Source organism: Filicampus tigris, chromosome 13, assembly GCF_054856515.1.
Source record: "Filicampus tigris isolate MCC_2025a chromosome 13, RoL_Ftig_1.0, whole genome shotgun sequence".
NCBI lineage: Eukaryota > Metazoa > Chordata > Actinopteri > Syngnathiformes > Syngnathidae > Filicampus > Filicampus tigris.
The window spans coordinates 3,579,953-3,598,944 of record NC_141229.1 but is presented as its reverse complement, the minus strand read 5'-3'; the positions used below and the strand labels follow the sequence as shown (position 1 = coordinate 3,598,944).

General features: G+C 39.3%; 1 protein-coding gene across 7 annotated transcripts in view; it reads left to right on the top strand.

The window, feature by feature from the left end:
* The window catches only part of fndc3ba (fibronectin type III domain containing 3Ba), a 99,271-nt gene that overhangs the window by 65,702 nt on the left and 14,577 nt on the right, over positions 1–18,992 (top strand). For all 7 annotated transcript variants that reach the window (XM_086049196.1, XM_086049190.1, XM_086049191.1 and 4 more), the window contains 16 exons: positions 2,538–2,596; positions 3,761–3,912; positions 4,481–4,540; positions 4,628–4,772; positions 5,431–5,484; positions 5,572–5,696; positions 6,357–6,531; positions 6,624–6,710; positions 7,835–7,970; positions 8,628–8,699; positions 11,659–11,777; positions 12,488–12,593; positions 15,159–15,331; positions 15,644–15,757; positions 16,339–16,488; positions 17,409–17,689. In XM_086049196.1, the coding sequence (XP_085905322.1) occupies positions 2,538–2,596; positions 3,761–3,912; positions 4,481–4,540; positions 4,628–4,772; positions 5,431–5,484; positions 5,572–5,696; positions 6,357–6,531; positions 6,624–6,710; positions 7,835–7,970; positions 8,628–8,699; positions 11,659–11,777; positions 12,488–12,593; positions 15,159–15,331; positions 15,644–15,757; positions 16,339–16,488; positions 17,409–17,689 (2,008 nt within the window). The remainder of the gene's footprint in view (positions 1–2,537; positions 2,597–3,760; positions 3,913–4,480; positions 4,541–4,627; positions 4,773–5,430; positions 5,485–5,571; positions 5,697–6,356; positions 6,532–6,623; positions 6,711–7,834; positions 7,971–8,627; positions 8,700–11,658; positions 11,778–12,487; positions 12,594–15,158; positions 15,332–15,643; positions 15,758–16,338; positions 16,489–17,408; positions 17,690–18,992) is intronic.

Sequence of the window (18,992 nt, the reverse complement as noted above, 5' to 3'; positions counted from 1 at the left end):
TTCCGTCTCGTCTGGCCCACGCTTCCCCTGAGCCCTTTTTTTTTTTTTTTAAATTTCTATCCCTCTTCCCTAGTTCCCAAACCTTCATCTTTTTCCCATTTTCCTACTGCCAACGTCTGTCCTCGCTTATCGTCTTACACTCAAACAGGATGTGAGGTCAGGCGGGCAAGAGGAAGTGTGGGCAGCACATAAACACAGTTGTGTGTGTGGGTGTGTGTGTGTGTGTGTGTGTGTGTGTGTGTGTGTGTGTGTCGGGCTGCTTGTGGTTCTTGTCCGTATGAAAGAGTTTAGCAGCTGGCCTCAACGACCACAAGTCGGAGCACTCAACATGTTTGTGTTTTTCTTGAAACCACTGCATCTTAATTGGAAATTTTTTAGATCAAAGCCAGAGCCCTATTGATAATTTTTTAAAATTTATTTATTGTTGTATCTGAACTCAACTGGGCGTATTCACAAATTTACCTAATCGCGTTTTTTTTCTGTGCAACCTATCCTCACTTATTTGTGTATTTTCTGTAATGCCTAAAAGGAGAGTGGTAATTGGTGCCAAGGAAGTATGCGGGAGTATCACTGCATGTCGGGGGAGGAGCTAAATGAAGCGCAGGTCGTTACGGGGAGACTTTGTTTACGTGTGTGTTTTTTCTCTGCTTATTCGGTAGCATAATGTTGTTAGGTGTATATTTACTAGGCCCCAACCGATTAATCGGCCGGCTGCTATCGGCTCTTTAAAAAAAACAAAGGCACAAGTTTTCTTTTATTTCTTTTTTTCACACAGTAACACATTACAATATAAGACAAAGATCATGGCTTTAAAATACACCCCCACACCCCTAATAAAATCGGCAAAGATTTTTGCCGATTTTTCTCTCTGTTGTAATGGTAAACAAATACTGAAAGACAGAAAGTACAGTCAAAGATCCGCCCGTAATTCATATCTTTTTTGTGTAGTGTAAATCTTAAGCTACCAACCAAGAAATAATTTTATTATATTTTTTTATTTTTATTAATTGGCCGATTAATCGGTTATTGGAATTTAAATTTTATTATGCCAAATATCGATATTGGTATCAGCCTCCAAAAAATTCTAGACGTTAATGGTTATGGTTTAAAAAACAGTTATCAACATATATACGGGGTGCATTCATTATAAAGACTGACTTTTACCTAAATGAAGTCAATAATATATTTTTTTTTCCACAATTTGCATCTTGAACCTTGCACACGTGATTAATCTGCATCAAACCGAGAAGGCTATTCATTTTCAGCTATAGCTACCACAAATTTGTCGTCAACGCAATGTGTTAACGTGTGTAGAGTTCAACAGGTGAAGTGCATACAGTAGCTCTGCTGTAACTTCTTAGAACACACACACGCGCACACACACACAGAGGGAGGTCAAGTTGAGGTTGTGCTTCCATGACATCACGGTTGCCATGACTCATACGTGTCGCCCCGGGCTCCTCCGCAAACAAACACACACACACACGCACACATATTGTGATTTACAGTCGGCTGAACTCAGATGGAGAAAGCAGGCGGAAAAAGCTACAATTTGGGGGACCCCGTGTGGAGAGCGATGATGGGGGGGGGGGGCAGTCGGGGTCCCCCCCAGTCTGGCGACCGCACGCACGTGTGCGCACGCATTTCCACGTAAAGCCCCAACCCAGCCAGCTCGAGAGCACCTTGAATGCTCTTAAGTGAACAAGCATGCTAACGTTAGCTTACCTTTTAGCGCTTTGTCGTCTCTCTGAGAAAATTTGATATAAGGAGGGTTTTTTTTGGTGACAAGAATAAATAGGTATTAGACAGACATACCGTATGGAGACTCAGCTCCTCTCTCGGATTCTCGGTACAGCAGTGATATTAGTCATTCTTCGCAGAGGATAAAGAATGTGCTTGTGAGTATTGTTAGGTCGAAACATGCTGCTGCACTGTTTGTGTTCAGATGTCCATTGCTTGAAGAAATAAAGTCAAATAATTAACGGTTTCCTCTTAAAATAAAATCTGTACAAAATGAAATCCTTTTAACTTTTCATTTTCATTAGTTTAATGACTGTTAAAAATATTGAATTGGGTTTAATAAAACAAATCAGTTTTCTTTGTAATAAATTAACACCTGAAATGTAAAAATCTTAAATAATTGTAATATTGAGCCTATTTAGTCATCTATTTCCAACCAATCAACAAAATTGTGAATAATAATTTTTCTGTCATGACATTTAACATTTCTTTTCACATTTATACTTTATTACCAATACATTTAGTACATGGCTAACATTCATGCATATTTTAAAGATATGTTATTATATTATGTTATATTCTATTCTATTTACATTGCATACTTTTTATATCATGGCAAGATAACCCTGTAGCTTTTTTTGTTTTTTTTTGTTTTAGCAAATATGTTTTAAGATGCTATTTTCTTTTTATGGGGTCTAAAAATATGAATAAACACTTGCGACTTGTAAAAAAAAAAAAAAAAAAGCACACATGTGATCTGTATTTATAAAATATGTCTTTTTTTTTTTCTTCTCCAGATCATGACTCGGAGACGAAACGTGTTCAAGACATGCTGTCTACAATCGACAAACCACAGGTTGGTGCGCACACCTTTTCCCCTTTCCTATGTACACACACGCACGCACACGTTCATCAATCAGCTCCTTGTCTCATGCTTTCTTTGCTGGCGCATGATGTTTTTTCCATGTTTCCGTCCTGTCGCTGTGGCTAACATGAAAATCAGATGCTTATAAGATGGAAAAAAGACTGCACAGTTGGCTCGCCCCCCCAAATGAGACTGTAGCAGTACTCAAAGTGGCCACACGAGAGCAGCATCTGCCCATCCTTTCCCTCAACCCAGGGGTCAGCAATCTTAAATATACTATGACCAAAAAACAAAAAAAAACTGGGAGCCACAAAAGCCTTTTGATCTCTAAAGTGAAGAAGACACTGCATGTATATATTTTTTGCCTGTATATATACAACAAAAAAACTATAGTGTTGCATTTATGAAACCAATTAACTGCTACAGGGAACACAGTTTTATTTCTGCATGTACCAAAACAATTTGGGGCTCTGAAAAAAAGACTGAAAAAAAAAATCATTTGACTTCTCCTCATATTCATGAAAGTAAAGTCAAAATCAAATCATCCACCTGCAGCAAACCAAAAATGCCGTCGTCTTCTGTTTTCTGTCCGCGGCCCGACCGATTAATCGTCTGACCGATTTGATCGGCCAATATTGGCTCTTTTAAAATCTGCAAAAATCGGCCAATTTGTCTTTATTTATTTATTAATTTACACGTCACCACATGAGACAAAGGTTTGAAATGATTCCCTCCGAAAAAGTCATCAGATTTTTTTTCTTCTCTGTTGTAAAGGACGAAATATGATAAAATAGTTAAATATTCTGCCTGTAATTTATATATTTATTGTTGTACGCATTGCTCAGTAAGCCACAGTAATATTAGTCCTTTCTTGCAGAGGATAAAGAATATATACATATCTTGTAATTTGTTTAATGCTTTAGAACTACCCACGCTAGTTTCAATAGCCTGTCAATGGCGCCTTGGATTGTGTGTTAGCAAAAGGCTACTGGACTTTCCTTGGACCGTTATTTGATATTTGGTTAAATATGCTATGTGAATGCGTTTTTGTTGAACAGTAAACCTCAAATGGGTTAGTGATTAGGGAATGAGTGAAGGATTCCGAACCCGGCCGTAATATTTGTCCTTTTAACGCGTGTGCATGTTTCTTTGTAGGTGTCCAATCTGCAGCCCCGAGCCGTGCGCCTGTCTTGGGCGCCCCCCGCAGGCCTGGCGAGCCGGCACAGCAACGGCATGCCCGTGGCGTGCTCCTACGAGGTTTCCCTCTCGGATAAAGGGCGAGACGGGAAGTTTCGCCTCATCTACAGGTATTTTTTTCTTTTTGACCAAATTGTATGTGTTTAATGGAAAGGTTGATGTATTTAATTTGTAAAAAACTGAAAGTAAATAAGCAAAAAACAAATGTGCCACTTAAATTGTATATATATATTTTTTTTTATCATAAAGACTTAATTTTGTTTGAAATTTTTATGAACTAAATTAAATGTTTTCATCGGGAAACAATGTGACTAAATGTAACAGTTTTATTAAAAGCTGTTTTAATTACATTTGAGGTTTTTTCTTGAAAAACTTCAATGATTTTTTTAAAAATAAATTACATAATTTGGGGATAAAAAACCAAATATGTTTGAACGAAATTTGGCATTTGTCTTGGAAGAGGACATTTGAACCACATTTGACGTTCCATAATGGAAAAATGCATTTATTTGAAATACATTTGACATTTAAAAAAAATGACTTGTAACAACATTTCAATTTGATAATTTTTTATGGAAAAATAATGCCAATTTGCCATTTTTTTATTGGCAACATTTTTTTAATGATTTGAAGAAATTGATTGTTGGATTGATATCCATTTTTGTTGGTGTTTCAAAGTGGTGAAGAGCTGGAGTATCATCTCAAAGATTTAAGGCCGGCGACCGACTACCACGTACGGTACGTGCCCCCCATCTCCTCACTTTTGAAGAACAACCCAAACTTTTTGCCGTCTCTTGAGTCGACCTCTGTGACCTTTGGCGGCAGGGTGTGCGCCACGTACAACTCGGTGCGCGGCTCCTGCTCCGACACGTGCGCCTTCACCACGCACTGCAGCGTCAGCGTTCCCGACGTGCCGCTCGCCCCCAAGCTTTCCCACCGCACCAAAAGCACCCTCACTTTACAGTGGAAGGTAAGCAAGTTTTGGGCAAACGATTTCCATGCCGTCGATATTGCATCGCTGTCCAGTGACCGGCATCTGTCGCTAAAATTTATCACATTTTTTTTTTTTTTTGCAAAGAAAATGTTTGTTTTCACTAAATTGTATTTTTACATTTCTTTTTTTTTGCAAAGAAAATTTTTGTTTTCACTAAATTGTATTTTTACTTTTTTTTTTTTGCAAAGAAAATTTTTGTTTTCACTAAATTGTATTTATAAATTTTTTTTTTTTGCAAAGAAAATTTTTGTTTTCACAAAATTGTATTTTAAATTTTTTTTTGCAAAGAAAATTTTTGTTGTCACTAAATTGTATTTTGTATTTTTTTTTCTGGGGGGAGATTGTCGGCGAGCAGAAAGGGAGGGGTGAGCAGTTGTGTACGGCGCAGGAGGGAGGAAAACGAAAGACACTGTGCAAACACGGATGCCTTTTTTTTTTTTTTTTTCTGTTAGGGATTCGTGTACATTCCAAAAGAAAAAGAACGCCAATTTTGCAACTTTATCAGAAAAATGAATTAGTCTTAATAAAGTACTGGTTGACAGGCTTTTCATTGGACAGTCAAGCTTAAAAAAAAAGTTTTTTAAAGTGACAAATTTCAGGATGTCTAATCCATTTATCGTTCGGCCACGTTCAGCCGCCAGGCGACAACGGATCCAAAATCACAAACTACCTGCTCGAGTGGGATGAGGTGAGTGAAAATTGCGCTGAATTTCTTTTCCAATTGATTATGGGTATTGAATTCTTTGCTCATTTGTGTGTTGGGCCGCCGCCGCAGGGGAAGAAGAACAGCGTTTTCCGGGAATGTTACTTCGGGAGCCAGCGACACTGTAAGCTGACGCGGCTGTTCCCCGCCTGCGCTTACACCTTCAGGGTGGCGGCGCACAACGACGTCGGCACAAGGTAACCGCGACTAAAAAAAAAGCGACATTAACATTAATTTTAAAAGTTGGCAAAAATGTAGTACGCTTTGCTATGCTTTTTTTTTTTGTGTGAATGTGAAAAATGCATTTGCTTCTCAAAATGTTGATCTTAAAAATGGCAACAAAAAAAAGTTTGTGAATGTTGTTTTCAATGGAAATGTTTTTAAAAGGAAAGTACTTTTTTAAAACCACAATGCATTGATGTTTTAACAGAAATGGAAAATAGGCCTTTTTTTATTTTATTTTTTTAAATTTGATGCCTTAGCTAAATTGATATTTTTAATTGTGAATAACGCATTGGTTTCAATGGAAATTGTTTTTTAAAACAGGAATTATGCATTTTAAAAACTAAATTTGACTTTTGTCGGAAAAAAACCTGCGAAAAGATTTTTTTTTTCACAATTTATCTCAATATTTATTTTAATTTGGTTTGTAAGCCTTTATAAGATTTTTTTTTTTCTCCCAAATTTGACATTTTTATTGGGAATAGATAGACAGACATTTGTTTCAATTCAATGACAATTTTCTCAGGCGTACCTAATGATTTGTCTTCCCCATAAACCTATTTAAAGATAAACAATAATACTATAAATAGATAACCTTTTTTTTTTTTTTTTTTTTCCCCTCCCCCGTTCCGCAGCGGCTTCAGCTCCGAGGCGGTTTTCTACACCATGGGCACGCTGCCCTCACTGCCTCTGGCGCCGCGTCTGGTGAGGGCCGGCGTGTCCTGGGTGACCCTGGAATGGGGGCGACCAGAGGGCAGCCCCAGCGAGGAGCAGCTCAAATACACCCTGGAGATCCAGGAGGACAACAGCGTGAGTGGCCCGTCCGCCTTTGTTCATTGCGGCTACACGCTAACGCGCGTGCTAACGCGCGTGCTAACGCTGCGCTATCGAACCTCTCCCAGGGAGCTGACTTTCACCCGAAGTACACTGGAGAAAACTTGACCTGTACTGTACAAGGCCTGAAGAGGAGCACGCAGTATAAATTCAGGGTGAGTCGCTTTCACGCAGAAACTGCAAGAAATTGGTTCAACTGAAAACCGACGCTTGACGTTTTGTGTCCAAAAAAAATGCATTTTCTTTAGGTCCAGTTGATATTTGTAATCGAATTTTGCATTTGCTTTTAGGGCGGAAGTCAACCCAAACATATTTTTTCCAAGAATGTGTTCGCAGCCGGCCCACTAGTTGAAACACGGCATTCTGATTAATTTTTGCGTTTGTGGAATATAAGTCAAGCAGCAAAATGCACTCGTTTTTAGCCGTCTCTGGGGGCGGCCATTTTGTCTCTTGTCGACTGAAAATGACATCACAACTGCTTACAACGACCAATCACGGCTGACCTGTTTGCTGAATCTGAGCCGTGATTGGTCGTTGTGAGCAGTCGTGATGTCATTTTCGCTCGACAGACGACAAAATGGCCGCTCCCCAGAGATGGCTAAAAACCAGTGGATTAACACTTATTCCACAATATTTATCAGAATGTCCTGTTTCAACTAGTGGGCTTGCATAGAACATATTCTTGAAAAAAAAAATGTTTGCATTGACTTCCACTTAAATGCTGCTTTTGTTTTTTAAATGTATCAAATGTTTTCACTCAAAAACGCATTCATTTTAACTTGGATTTCTTTCCATTGTGAAAATGGTTTTATTCAACCATTGCCGTTCCTATCTTTGTTCCTTCCTAATCATAAAATCGATGTTTGTTTTTGTTTTTATACAATATCTTTATCCTTAAAATGTTTTTGGCTCCCCTGTGTAATGTGTACGTTCGTCATCAGGTTGTGATCCGTGTTTGCGCCGCAATTTCCCCATTTGTGAGCCGTTCAGTCAAACGTACGGTACGACTATGACATCGTATCCTTGTGGCCAGCGTTTTGCAGTGCGACAATTGACTGAAAATGACACTATTACACGTTCCTCTGCATGATAGACAAAAATGTTCTGCGTACCGCGTCAGCGCATATATGTTGTTTCGTAATCACACGTAATGACACCTCCACATACCCCAGCGCATATAAAAGCACCATTTACATGGAAATTCCCATTATATTCACGTTATTATCCGCCCCGGTCCCCGTCACCTGACACCTAACCTTCCTGTTGTTCGCCCACGCAGCTGATTGCGTCAAACATGGAAGGCAAGAGCAGTCCCAGCGAGGTGCTGGTGTGCACCACCAATCCCGACAAGCCGGGACCGCCGTCCACGCCGTGCGTCGTGGCGTCCACGCCTTACGCCCTCACCGTCACATGGGGTGAGGCTTCCTTCAGTTTGGGTTACATGACTTCAAATACAAAAATAAAATAAGACAGCGATGGCGCTTTGTAATATTGGATCTTATCGGCTAATCGAGTAATCGGATAGGTTTGCTTGTTTGAATTTTGTGTTGACGTATTTTTGTGTTCGATTTGATTAACTTTTTTTTTCCCCCCCGAGCCATACTTTTGATTATATTTAATGGAAACGTTTTCCATTATTGAGAATTAAATTCATTACGATAACTGGAAATTCAAAATTTGAATGCCCGGAAATGATTCCTTTTGACATTTTTGTAATTGCGCAACGTGTTTTATTTATTCATTTATTTTTCTCATATTTATAATTAAAAGTTTGAAACTACACGGTTGTACTGCCGTATACTGTAAGTATTTCTCACTGCCCCATTTAGATGACCAAAAATGGTTACATTAAAAAAAATTCAATTTAAAATGGCAATTTCAGATGGAAAAAAAAATATACACCTAAATGATTTTATAACTTGAAAGTATTATTTTTACAAATATTGTCGGGTTACCAGTCTCGTTGTCAATTCAAACGAGAAGTATCTTGTTGTCCAATGCAAGAGCATGACGGCTCGCAGCTAAATTAAATTGTCCTTAAGTTGTTTGTCTTACTGTTCTCGTTCTGTCAGATCCCCCGCAGGACAACGGCGGCTCCGAAGCGCTCACGTATTTGTTGGAGATTAGCGAGGGATGCTCAGAAGGTACAAATGTTCTATTTTTAAAAAAAATTTTATTCTCCTTTTTTTTTTTCATTTGTGTGCTAATGGCTGCAAATGAAAGGAAAATGCTTTAATTGGGGCTGCACTCATTCAATCCCAAACTGCTTCTGTTCATCATATGCTGCTGGACGGTCTTTTGTGTTTTTTAACATGTATCCAAACACGAAATCACAAACCGATGGCAAAAAGACGAGAGCTCCTAAAAATGCGCTTGGTTCAAGTACAAAAATGAGCGGCATACATCCTGATTCAGTTGGTTTGTTTAGCGCCGTGTTGGTGAGCTTCGCTAGTTCACGTTGACATTCGAGACCACTTGGAAGTCAAAATTAATATATAGAATTAATGAATGTATATGATAATATCACGACTCTACAGGGCAGTCTGTTATACAGGTGGGTGGCAAAACAATGTCAATATCGAGGGGAAGTCCATTTATTTCAATAATATGTTTCAATTTTGATGATTAGGGCAGAAACGCAACAATAAAAAAGACAGTGTTTGACAAAATTGGAGTATTTCGGATCTTAGAAATGTTGGTGACAGCACTCAGGGCGGCGTGGCATGGGTGGCACAGTTGCTTTGTTACTTCATTTATTTCATAAAACAGCCCATAGCCCGTTAGAAAAAAAACATCCAACTCAAAAGGTCAAATACGGCCATTTAGATTTTCGGAACACAACTTTAAGAGGAATATAAGGCAGGATACTTTCTTATTTTATTCATGGACCGTGAATGGAAAAGACCTGAAAGTGCCATTTAAGGCATATCCTTTTTCCTTTATACATGGAGAGTGAATTACAAATTAGCCTAGCCAGGCACTCTTTGCTAGCAGCTAGTAGCTGCTAGCTGGGAATGCCGCAGACTTGTGCCGTGTCATACAATGACGCCATAAGTAACTAGCGGTTTCTCGCCGTCCCAAATTAGCCATTGAATATGGTTTCGGGATGGTGTTGTGTTGATGTTGATCGCAACTATGTAATGGCAATAAAAACTGTGACAAGCCAAAATGTCAAAAAGACAAGTCAAGCTAGCAAGCTAACAAGTCGAGGCTCTTGCAAGAAATCAGTATGGCCACATCTTTGCTGGAGAATGTGTTTTATATAATTGTATATATATATTTTTTGTACAAAAGTTTATTGACCAAAATGTAGCCTTACAAGCCAACAAACATTCCTCAAGGAAATATGAAAATTAAGAAACAGAGTTGTTCGGTTTTGAAGTTCTTTCCTGTGGATAAATTGTTCAGGAATTGAAGGTCTTTGGACATTTTTGTTGTCCTTTTCAGATATCCATTGCTGAAATGCTTTCAAAAAAAACATTCTGGCATATGTGCAATCAAAAACGTTCTAAAGTGATGTCAGAATTACAAAAACAAAAAATGTATTTTTGTTTTTAAATCTGTTTCTTTAGCATTTATTGATATCCGTAGTGTGAGGTGTATAGTTCATGTTTTCAAAGCTAAAACGTTCGACGTGAGGGCACCTATGAATCTGCTAGTACATTTTTTCACGTGCTAAAACATCATCTATAAAGAAATACAGAATCAGACGGAATCTTTCTTTTGTCATAAAGCAACGTTCCTTTTGCCATATGCTCCAAATGAACATCATCTATAAAGGTTCACGGAATCATGGGCGTTCTGTTGTCATAAAGAAAAAATTCTTCAAGCCTTGTGGACTCGCGCTGACAATTCTCGTGCACTTCGTATTTGATGCGTTAACCAAATACTCCGAAGTTAAGCAAGTTCCCTCTTGTGCGTACAACTTGATTCAAAATGTCGTGGAAGAAAGATATCCTTCATAAAAAAGATTGCGCAACACTGTCTGGGTTCGATGCGGGGATCAAGAATTCCTGGAATTGGGCCTGGTTGGAAAAACAGGTTGATGGAGGCCCGCTCTCGGAGTTCATTTTTAAACACAAAGAGCCGGGCAAAGCGCTCTGCGGCCTTTGCGATGGGAAAGTGATCAACTATTGGGCCAAAGGTTGGCTCTCGCTCAAAAAGCACTGCGAGGGAAGAAAGCATGTCGGGAGGAAAAGACTCCGAAAGCAAAACGGCGAAATGCCTCGTGAGTTTTTGATTTAAGAAAAAAAAAAAAAAAATCAAAAAACGGATGCTGTATTTTGTATCACAGTAAATTATACAGTATATTTCTATTGAAATTATCAAATGCTGATTTTTATTTTATTTCACTCTTTTTAATTGAATTGAAATGTGCTTATTTTGACATTTCATGTTTTGAGACAATTTCGTGCCTGTTGCTTTCATCTGTTCTGCTAGTAATTAGACATTTGGTATTGAAAATATTTGACATGCTTTCATTAGGAATTAACGGGATTTCCCGCTACACAAGTTTCATATTTCCGTGATTTATCCAAAAACGTTCGATAGCTTTCTTTCAACTTGAACTCCTGCTTTACGTGAAATTATGACAATCTTTTAAGATGCATTAAATGTTTTTATGTAATATATTGTATTAAAATATATCGAGGTGGGTGAGTACCAATACCGGGTATTAGTAATGAGCCGATACCGGCTTTGTTTTAAGGTATCGAATAGTGTTGGAAACCGCTGAGACCAGCCACCGTTAACTAAGGCAAAACAAAATCCGACATTTAAGCACTCCTCGCCAGTAGTTGGCGCTATACTGCAGCGGTTTGACATTGGTGAATCATCATAAGAATGCTCTTTCATGTGACGGATGAAATAAAAGTACTTTGCCTGAAAAAAAGTGGGATGGAACGTCTCAAATTTTTCCTTCCCGTTTCTTTTTATTCCCTATCCTTTCAAAAAATGACAAACAAAAATATATCCAGCAAGACAAAATGAGCTCATAATGTACTTTTCAGTGCTTGGTTGGATGCTATTCCCTAAATGTCGCAATAAGGACCTGAACAAAGATGCTTGAATTATGTAATTGTGTGTGTGCGCGCGTGTTTGCAGCCAACCAATGGGAGGTGGCATACAGCGGGCCGGCGACAGAGTGCGTGTGCGAGCGCCTGGCGCCGGGCAGCATGTACCGCCTGCGCGTCTGCAGCATCACCACCGGGGGGCACAGTCAGGTACGCTACTATTATTTCTACTGCTGTATTGTTGTTGTCGTCGCAGGGCAATTTATGCCCTTGGATGAAAAAAACAAAAAAAAATGTTGTCATGTGTTTGTAGCGAAGGCACTTTACATTAATGACATAATTGAATACAAAGAATTAAACTGATTTTGCATCATGATTTCATGCTTGAATTCCTGCTTTGTGTGCCTTGGCCACCTGGGGGCAGTATAACACAGATACAATACAATTTTATTTATACAGCGCGTTTCGTAACAGCTCGAGCTGTAACAAAGCACTTTACAAACAATACAATAATAGAACAAAAACAATAAAAGGCTGATACATGTATTGATAAATATAGATACAAATAATATACAAAATATAACTAAAAATATATATAAAAATGTAGAAATGTAACATGAATAAAATACAATACAATTGTATTTATATAGCGCATTTCTGGAGCTGTAACAAAGCACTTTACAAACAGTAAACAATAATAATAAATAGTACTACTAATAATAAACAACAAAAAGGCCATAATACACAAGTGTTGATCAATAAATTAACATATCACTATTACAAGTGACACCGAAAAGAGTTGATCAATGAATTAACATAAAACACGATTACAATTGACACCCAAAAGAGCCGAAAATGTCACGGTGAATCAGCTTGTCCCACTGTACCACTTCGACTAACTTTCACCGATTCTCCTCAAGTGCACAGTTGGCGTTCCAGTGCGCACGTCAAGCGTTCCACCAGGGCCCTGCCAGCCGCCGAGGATTGTGGGTAAAGCCAAGCACAAGGAGGTGCAGTTAGAATGGGGTGAGTACACACACAAACACAAAGTGTTTTAGAGGGTTGATTGCTTGTGATTTATTGCCGCAAGGCGGCTTAATCACCCTCTGGATGCCTGTTGCGGTTTCCCAGCGTGCCCTAATGGACCCCTCGGTCAAAGAGCGCTCGACGCTTGATCAAGGCTTCATTTAAAAAATCAAGCCGCATCCGGCACACTCGGGTCGGGAGCCCCCGCTGCGCGTTGGGCAGGCGCAATTTTCCCAGAATGCAGCGCCCGCGACGATCCCCTTTTAGCCGCTTTTAATACGGCAGCCCGAGTTAGCGCAGATTGCCGCAATTAAGCGTCTGCAGGTGAAGGTGACCTACGGTGCACTTGTGCTCTGGTTTTAGTTCACTCGGGTTGTGAAGTTGAGTAATGGCGGGGGGTGGTGGTCCCAAGACCTGGACGTCAGCCCGAAGTCTGGGGCGTGTCCTCATGGGGCCTGCGGAAGGGAGAGTCGCTAAATGCTGACATTTTAAGTATTTGAACCAAATTTGTCGTTATAGTTTGTGTGCGTTTTTACACGTATTTTTCCATTCATAATCACATTTTATTTATATAGCACTTTTCATACATAAAAATGCAACTCAAAGTGCTTTAAAACATTCAAAGCAAAACATAGAATTATCTTCAATCAAAAGAAAAGATAAATTATTTAAAAGTTGTTGAAAGCCAAACTAAAAAGGTGTGTCTTGAGCTTCCTCTTAAAAATATCAACAGTCTCTGCAGACCTGACATCCTCTGGCAGGCTATTCCAAAGGTGAGGACCAAAATGGCTGAATGCAGCCTCGCCATGCATTTTGGTCCTCACCCTTGGAATAAATAAAAGGCCGGCGCCAGAGGACCTCAGGATCCGCGAGGGCTGGTATGATAAAAGCAAATCAGATAAATAAGATGGCCCAAGACCATTAACACATTTATAAACTAATAAAAGTACTTTAAAATCGATCCTGAAACACACAGGGAGCCAATGCAGCAATTTCAAAACTGGCGTAATGTGCTCCCGCCCTCTGGTTCTCGTCAGCACCCGAGCGGCTGAATTCTGCAGTAGTTGCAGTGGTGAAATGCTCTTTTTCGGGAGGCCAGAGAGCAGGGCATTACAGTAATCTAAACGACAGGAAATAAAGGCATGCATCAGCACTTCCGTGTTAGCCTGAGAGAGAAACGGGCGGACTCTGGCGATATTCTTAAGGTGATAAAAACCAATCTTGGTTACATTTTTAATATGAGGAATAAAACTGAGCTCAGAGTCAAAAATGACGCCAAGGTTCTTCACACAGTGTGAGGGATTAAAAATGTGTAGTTTTGGTAAAAGCTTCTCTCTCTGACCTTCGGGACCGATAACTAAAACCTCAGTCTTGTCCTCATTGAGCTGTAGGAAATTATCTGCCATCCATGACTTGATATCTAAAATGCAATTTAAAAGGGTATCAATGGGTCCTGTGTCATCAGGAGACACGGCAATATACAGCTGCGTGTCATCAGCATAGCTGTGAAAGCTGATGCCGTGTCCCCTGATGACATCTCCGAGGGGAAGCATATAAAGATTAAAAAGTAAGGGGCCTAAAATCGAACCTTGAGGAACCCCACATTTAATTTCATGAGTTTTAGAGGAACAAGTATCCATACTTACAAAGAAATATCGGTCTGTGAGATAGGAATAAAACCAGTCAAAAACAGTACCAGAGATGCCCACTAGATTTTTAAGTCTATTTAATAAAATTTGGTGATCTACTGTATCAAAAGCAGCGCTTAGATCCAGTAGCACCAAGACTGTGAGTTTTCTCACGTCTGCAGTGCACCTAATATCATTTAAGATCCTTAAAAGAGCAGTCTCCGTACTGTGGTTCATCCTAAAACCAGATTGATATTTCTCCATATATTTGTGGTTTTTATATATATATAATTTTTTTTTTCTGTGCATGTGTGTATATGTGTGTGTGTGTGTGTATATATATTATATATATATATATATATAATATATATATATATATATATATATATATATACATACACAAGTTTTTTTTTTTTCATTTTTTTTTTTTTTTTAAATCGACTTGGAAGTAAATATTAATATTTCCACCATGTTCTTGATAAATGTGCTCAAGTGTGGACCACAAGTTGGATTACTGGTCACAAAAGCGCAAATGAATTTAAAAAATATTTTAGGTTGCGTATGTGTATGCATACAGTATATATATTAGATTAGTACATTTTATGGGTCTCAGTTTTATTTATTTATTTTTTTTTTTTTTAACCTTTTGAGTTGTATTCAGTGAACTTAAATCACAAAGAGGAAGGCGGCTTTATTGATAAAGCACATTTCAAACACAAGTCAACTAAATGTGCTTCACACAACAAAAAGCACAACACTTATAAGCCTTTCAAAACAAAACAGCTCGATTTATTACATTTTTCCCAAAATATTTTCATAACTTTACATTTTTTCTTATAACTTAGAATCTTACACATGAATTTAAAACCAGACATATTTTTAGAAAAGTTTGAAACTATAAATTATTATTTTTCCCCCCCCCCATGTAATTACACAGAGTCCCCCGCCGGCGATGGCGCAAGCGAGGCATACATGTTCAGCCTGGAGATGAGCGAGGGAGACGCGCAGCCGGCTGAAGTGTTCCACGGGTCGGCGCTGCAGTGCACCATGGGTAGTCTGCTGCCCGGCGCCACCTACAGTTTCCGGCTGAGGGCTGCCAATGAGGCTGGGGTGAGAAAATGATTTCCCAAAAAGAAACCACCACCTGACCGGTACTTTTTTTTTTTTTTTTTAGGAAATATTTGGAAGAATAAAATTGCAATAACCGATTAATTGCGCACTTAATCAACAAAATCCATTTAGAATAAAATAACTTTTTGGATCCCTCAAAAATACAAAAACGCTCAGAATTACAGGTACAACATTTGATTGTTTCATAAGAATTGGTCTGTTAGTGTTTGTTTAACTTTTAAAAACACAGGAAAATCTGGCCGATTTAATCGGGCTGCTGATTAATCGGTCGGGCCCTCTCCACATTTTTAGTTTGGCGAGTACTCCCAGCCAACGGTGGTCACAACTGCAGCGGGTCCTCCGGGCCAGTGTGGGGCGCCGCTCATCACTCTTACCAGCAACACCTGCGCCTCGCTCAACTGGGAGGTGAGAAACATTTGTTTTGGTGGCGCAAACTGAAGGTTGGCAAAAAAAAAAAGTGTGTGGGTTGCCGTGGAAACCGAGCTCCGGAGAGCTCTTTTTTTTAATTTATTTTTTTATTTTGACCTCAACAAGGTCGTTAATGTTGTTTACACTGTCGATGACTCAATCGCAGCAATCAAGCTTGATCATCGCTTTAATGGAGGCAATTTGTCTTACATCACATTGTGGTTCAGTCTATATATGGATGCAGCCATATCCTGTGCTAAATCAACATCATTTTATGTATTTTTTTTTTTTTTTACCCTTCCCCATTGAATACTACAGATTTTATGTCAGTTCTCATTTCTAAATAAAATATTGTACTATCTATTAGCATGATGCTAATAAGCAACGAGTCTTTTTTTTTTTTTAATTCAACATTTTTACTATATTTACTTGATGACATTGTGAAACACCTTAAATCCCTTTTTTTTTGTTGTTGTCTTAAAGTGTAAAGTCCGACGGTAGTAAAATTTATCCTTGATGGGAGTGTAAGAACACAGCGTGTGTGTGTGTGTGTGTGTGCGTGCGTGCGCGCGCGTCAGAGTCCCGAGGGTTCAGGCAGCGACGTCTCGGAGTATATTCTGGAGTGGGGCCGGGAAGACGAGCCCATGGAGCTGATTTACTGCGGCTCGGCCACACAGTGCGAAGTGTCCGACCTCACGCCCGCCACCAGCTACTGCTGCAGGTTACAGGTCAGTCGGCGCCAGGGTAGCGGCTTTTATTTTGCTTATGAATTTGAATTCGTTTTGGGGCGTTTTAGTTCAGTTTTTATTAGTTTTGGCATTGGTTTTAGTTTTTTTTTTTTTTTTTTAATGTGCAGGATATATACAAAATATATATATTCTTGTTTATTGTGTTGAAGCAACACTATGTAATATTTTAAATAGATTTTGTTTTTAAAATTCTGCATCGTTTTTCCCATTGTCTGCGCTACTTAAAGCGGAAATCGAGCCAAATATATTTTTTTCAAGAATATGTTCTATGCAAGCCCACTAGTTGAAACAAAGCATTCTGATAAATATTGCGGTTGTGGAGTAAGAGTTAATCCACCCGTTTTTATCCATCTCAGGGGGCGGCCATTTTGTCACTTCTGTCGACCGAAAATGACATCACAACTACCCAAGGCTCAGATAACGACCAATCACAGCTGACCTGTTTTCCGAAGCTGAGCCGTGATTGGTCGTCACTTGAGCCCCTGTGGGTGTGCGATGTCATTTTCAGTCGACAGAAATGACAAAATGGCCGCCCCCTGAGAAGGCTAAAAACAGGTGCATTTTGCTGCTTAACTCATATTCCACAAATGCAATTATTAATCAGAATGCCGTGTTTCAGCAAGTGGGCCTGCTGGGAACAAATTCTTTGAAAAAAAAATGTTTGGTTTGATTTCCGCTTTAAAGCAACACTACGTGATAATTGTTCTTAAAACAAACTTCGAACTTTTATGTAATATATTGTACTAAAATTCGAACTAGGGGGAAAGCATCACAAGTTGCCATGGCGACCCCAGATTGACTACTTAACGGTGGTTTAAAGAATTGGAGGACCAGCCAGGGCACAGCTGCTAAAATGTGCAGTTTGGTCACTTGAATTTTTCCCGCCCCCCCCCCCGCAGGCTGTCAATCAGGCGGGTACGGGGCCTTACAGCGAGCAGGTCAGTCTCCAGACACCGGCGACCGTTCCCGACGCGGTTTCGTCGCTCGGCCTGCTGGACCCGCCGCCCTCGTCGGAGTCGAGCCAGTCGCGCGCCACCTGTCTCTTCTTCAAGTGGGAGGAGCCAAACAGCAACGGGGCGGAAATCACCTCGTACGTCATCTCTCTGGACGAGCGGAGCATCACGGTGGAGCCGGCGACCAGTCACCTCGTCGGCGGCCTGCAGCCCAACAGCGAGTACAGGTACTGCGATGAGAGGAATAGCAACGCTTGTGTTTGCCGTGGGCTTTTTTGTTGACTGTGGATTATTTTGAGTTTTGATTTATTCCCATTGTGCCAAATCACCCCTATCGGCAAAAAACGTCTTGATTAAGGAGCAGTAATTGTATGCTTGCTACGTTACTCTGGATACACTTATATCCTCTGGTTGTTTTTGACTTTGTGGATTATTTCGAGTGATTCTTTTCATCCTTTTTTTCAAGGTGGCAGTTTTCTAGTTTTCCTCAATCACTAGCAAGCGACGATCACGTTACCGTAATCATTTGACAGGTCGACATGGTGTCCCCGTGCACGACATACCGTGGATTAAAAAAACTTATTTTTTTATTTTTTTTTTAATTACAAGTTGTTTTGTTTATTTCTATTGTAGGAGGTGGCGGTTATCATGAGTAGTAAGTGGCTTAATTAGCTTTAATTTTATGATCGATAGCATTACATTTGAGCTGCGACTATTTCAATAATCAAACCCGTCAAGTTTTTTTTTTTTTTTTGATCGATTGATGGGATAATTTTTTTTTTTAATGTACATCTGCTTGATTAGCTTTAATTTTATGATCGATTGCATTACATTTGAGCTGCGACTATTTCAATAATCAAACCGTCAAGTTTTTTTTTTTTTTTTGATCGATTGATGGGATAATTTTTTTTTTTTTTAATGTACATCTCTTTTCGTCAAAAACAGGACATCATATCAAAATGACAGTGGAGAAAATGCACAAACATCAATGAAACAGGAAAATCGGCAAAAATGTTGATTATTTCTCAAATTAAAAAAACAATTTTTTTTTTTTTGCAAATGCCTTGTTTTGATCAAGGTCGACGATAAATGGAGGACTTTAAAGATGTGTAAATTCTTACTGTTGAGAGGCTAAAATCTCAAGGACTTTTTACAATTTTAAGTTACACAAAGTCTCCAAACGATTACTGGCGATCCATTAATTGTCGATGAATCCGATTCGAACTGTGGCTCGCAAATTGTCACTTTTAGTGAACGACTTGACTCTACTTTGATATTTACGTTTATTCCTCAGAATGTAGCCTCTGTTGTATTTAAAAGTGTGACTGAAAAGCAGAAATTGAGACGGTTGTGATATTTTAAAAAAACAAAACAGAAAATGATCAAAGGAAAGCCTGTGGCCGCAGTGTAGTTTGAGGACAGGCCGGGGGATTATTTAGAGATAATTGTTTTGAGCCTTTCATTGGATCGCGAGGGGGGTGTGTGTGTGTGTGGGGGGGGTACATCACCAACTACTCACCACCTGAATCA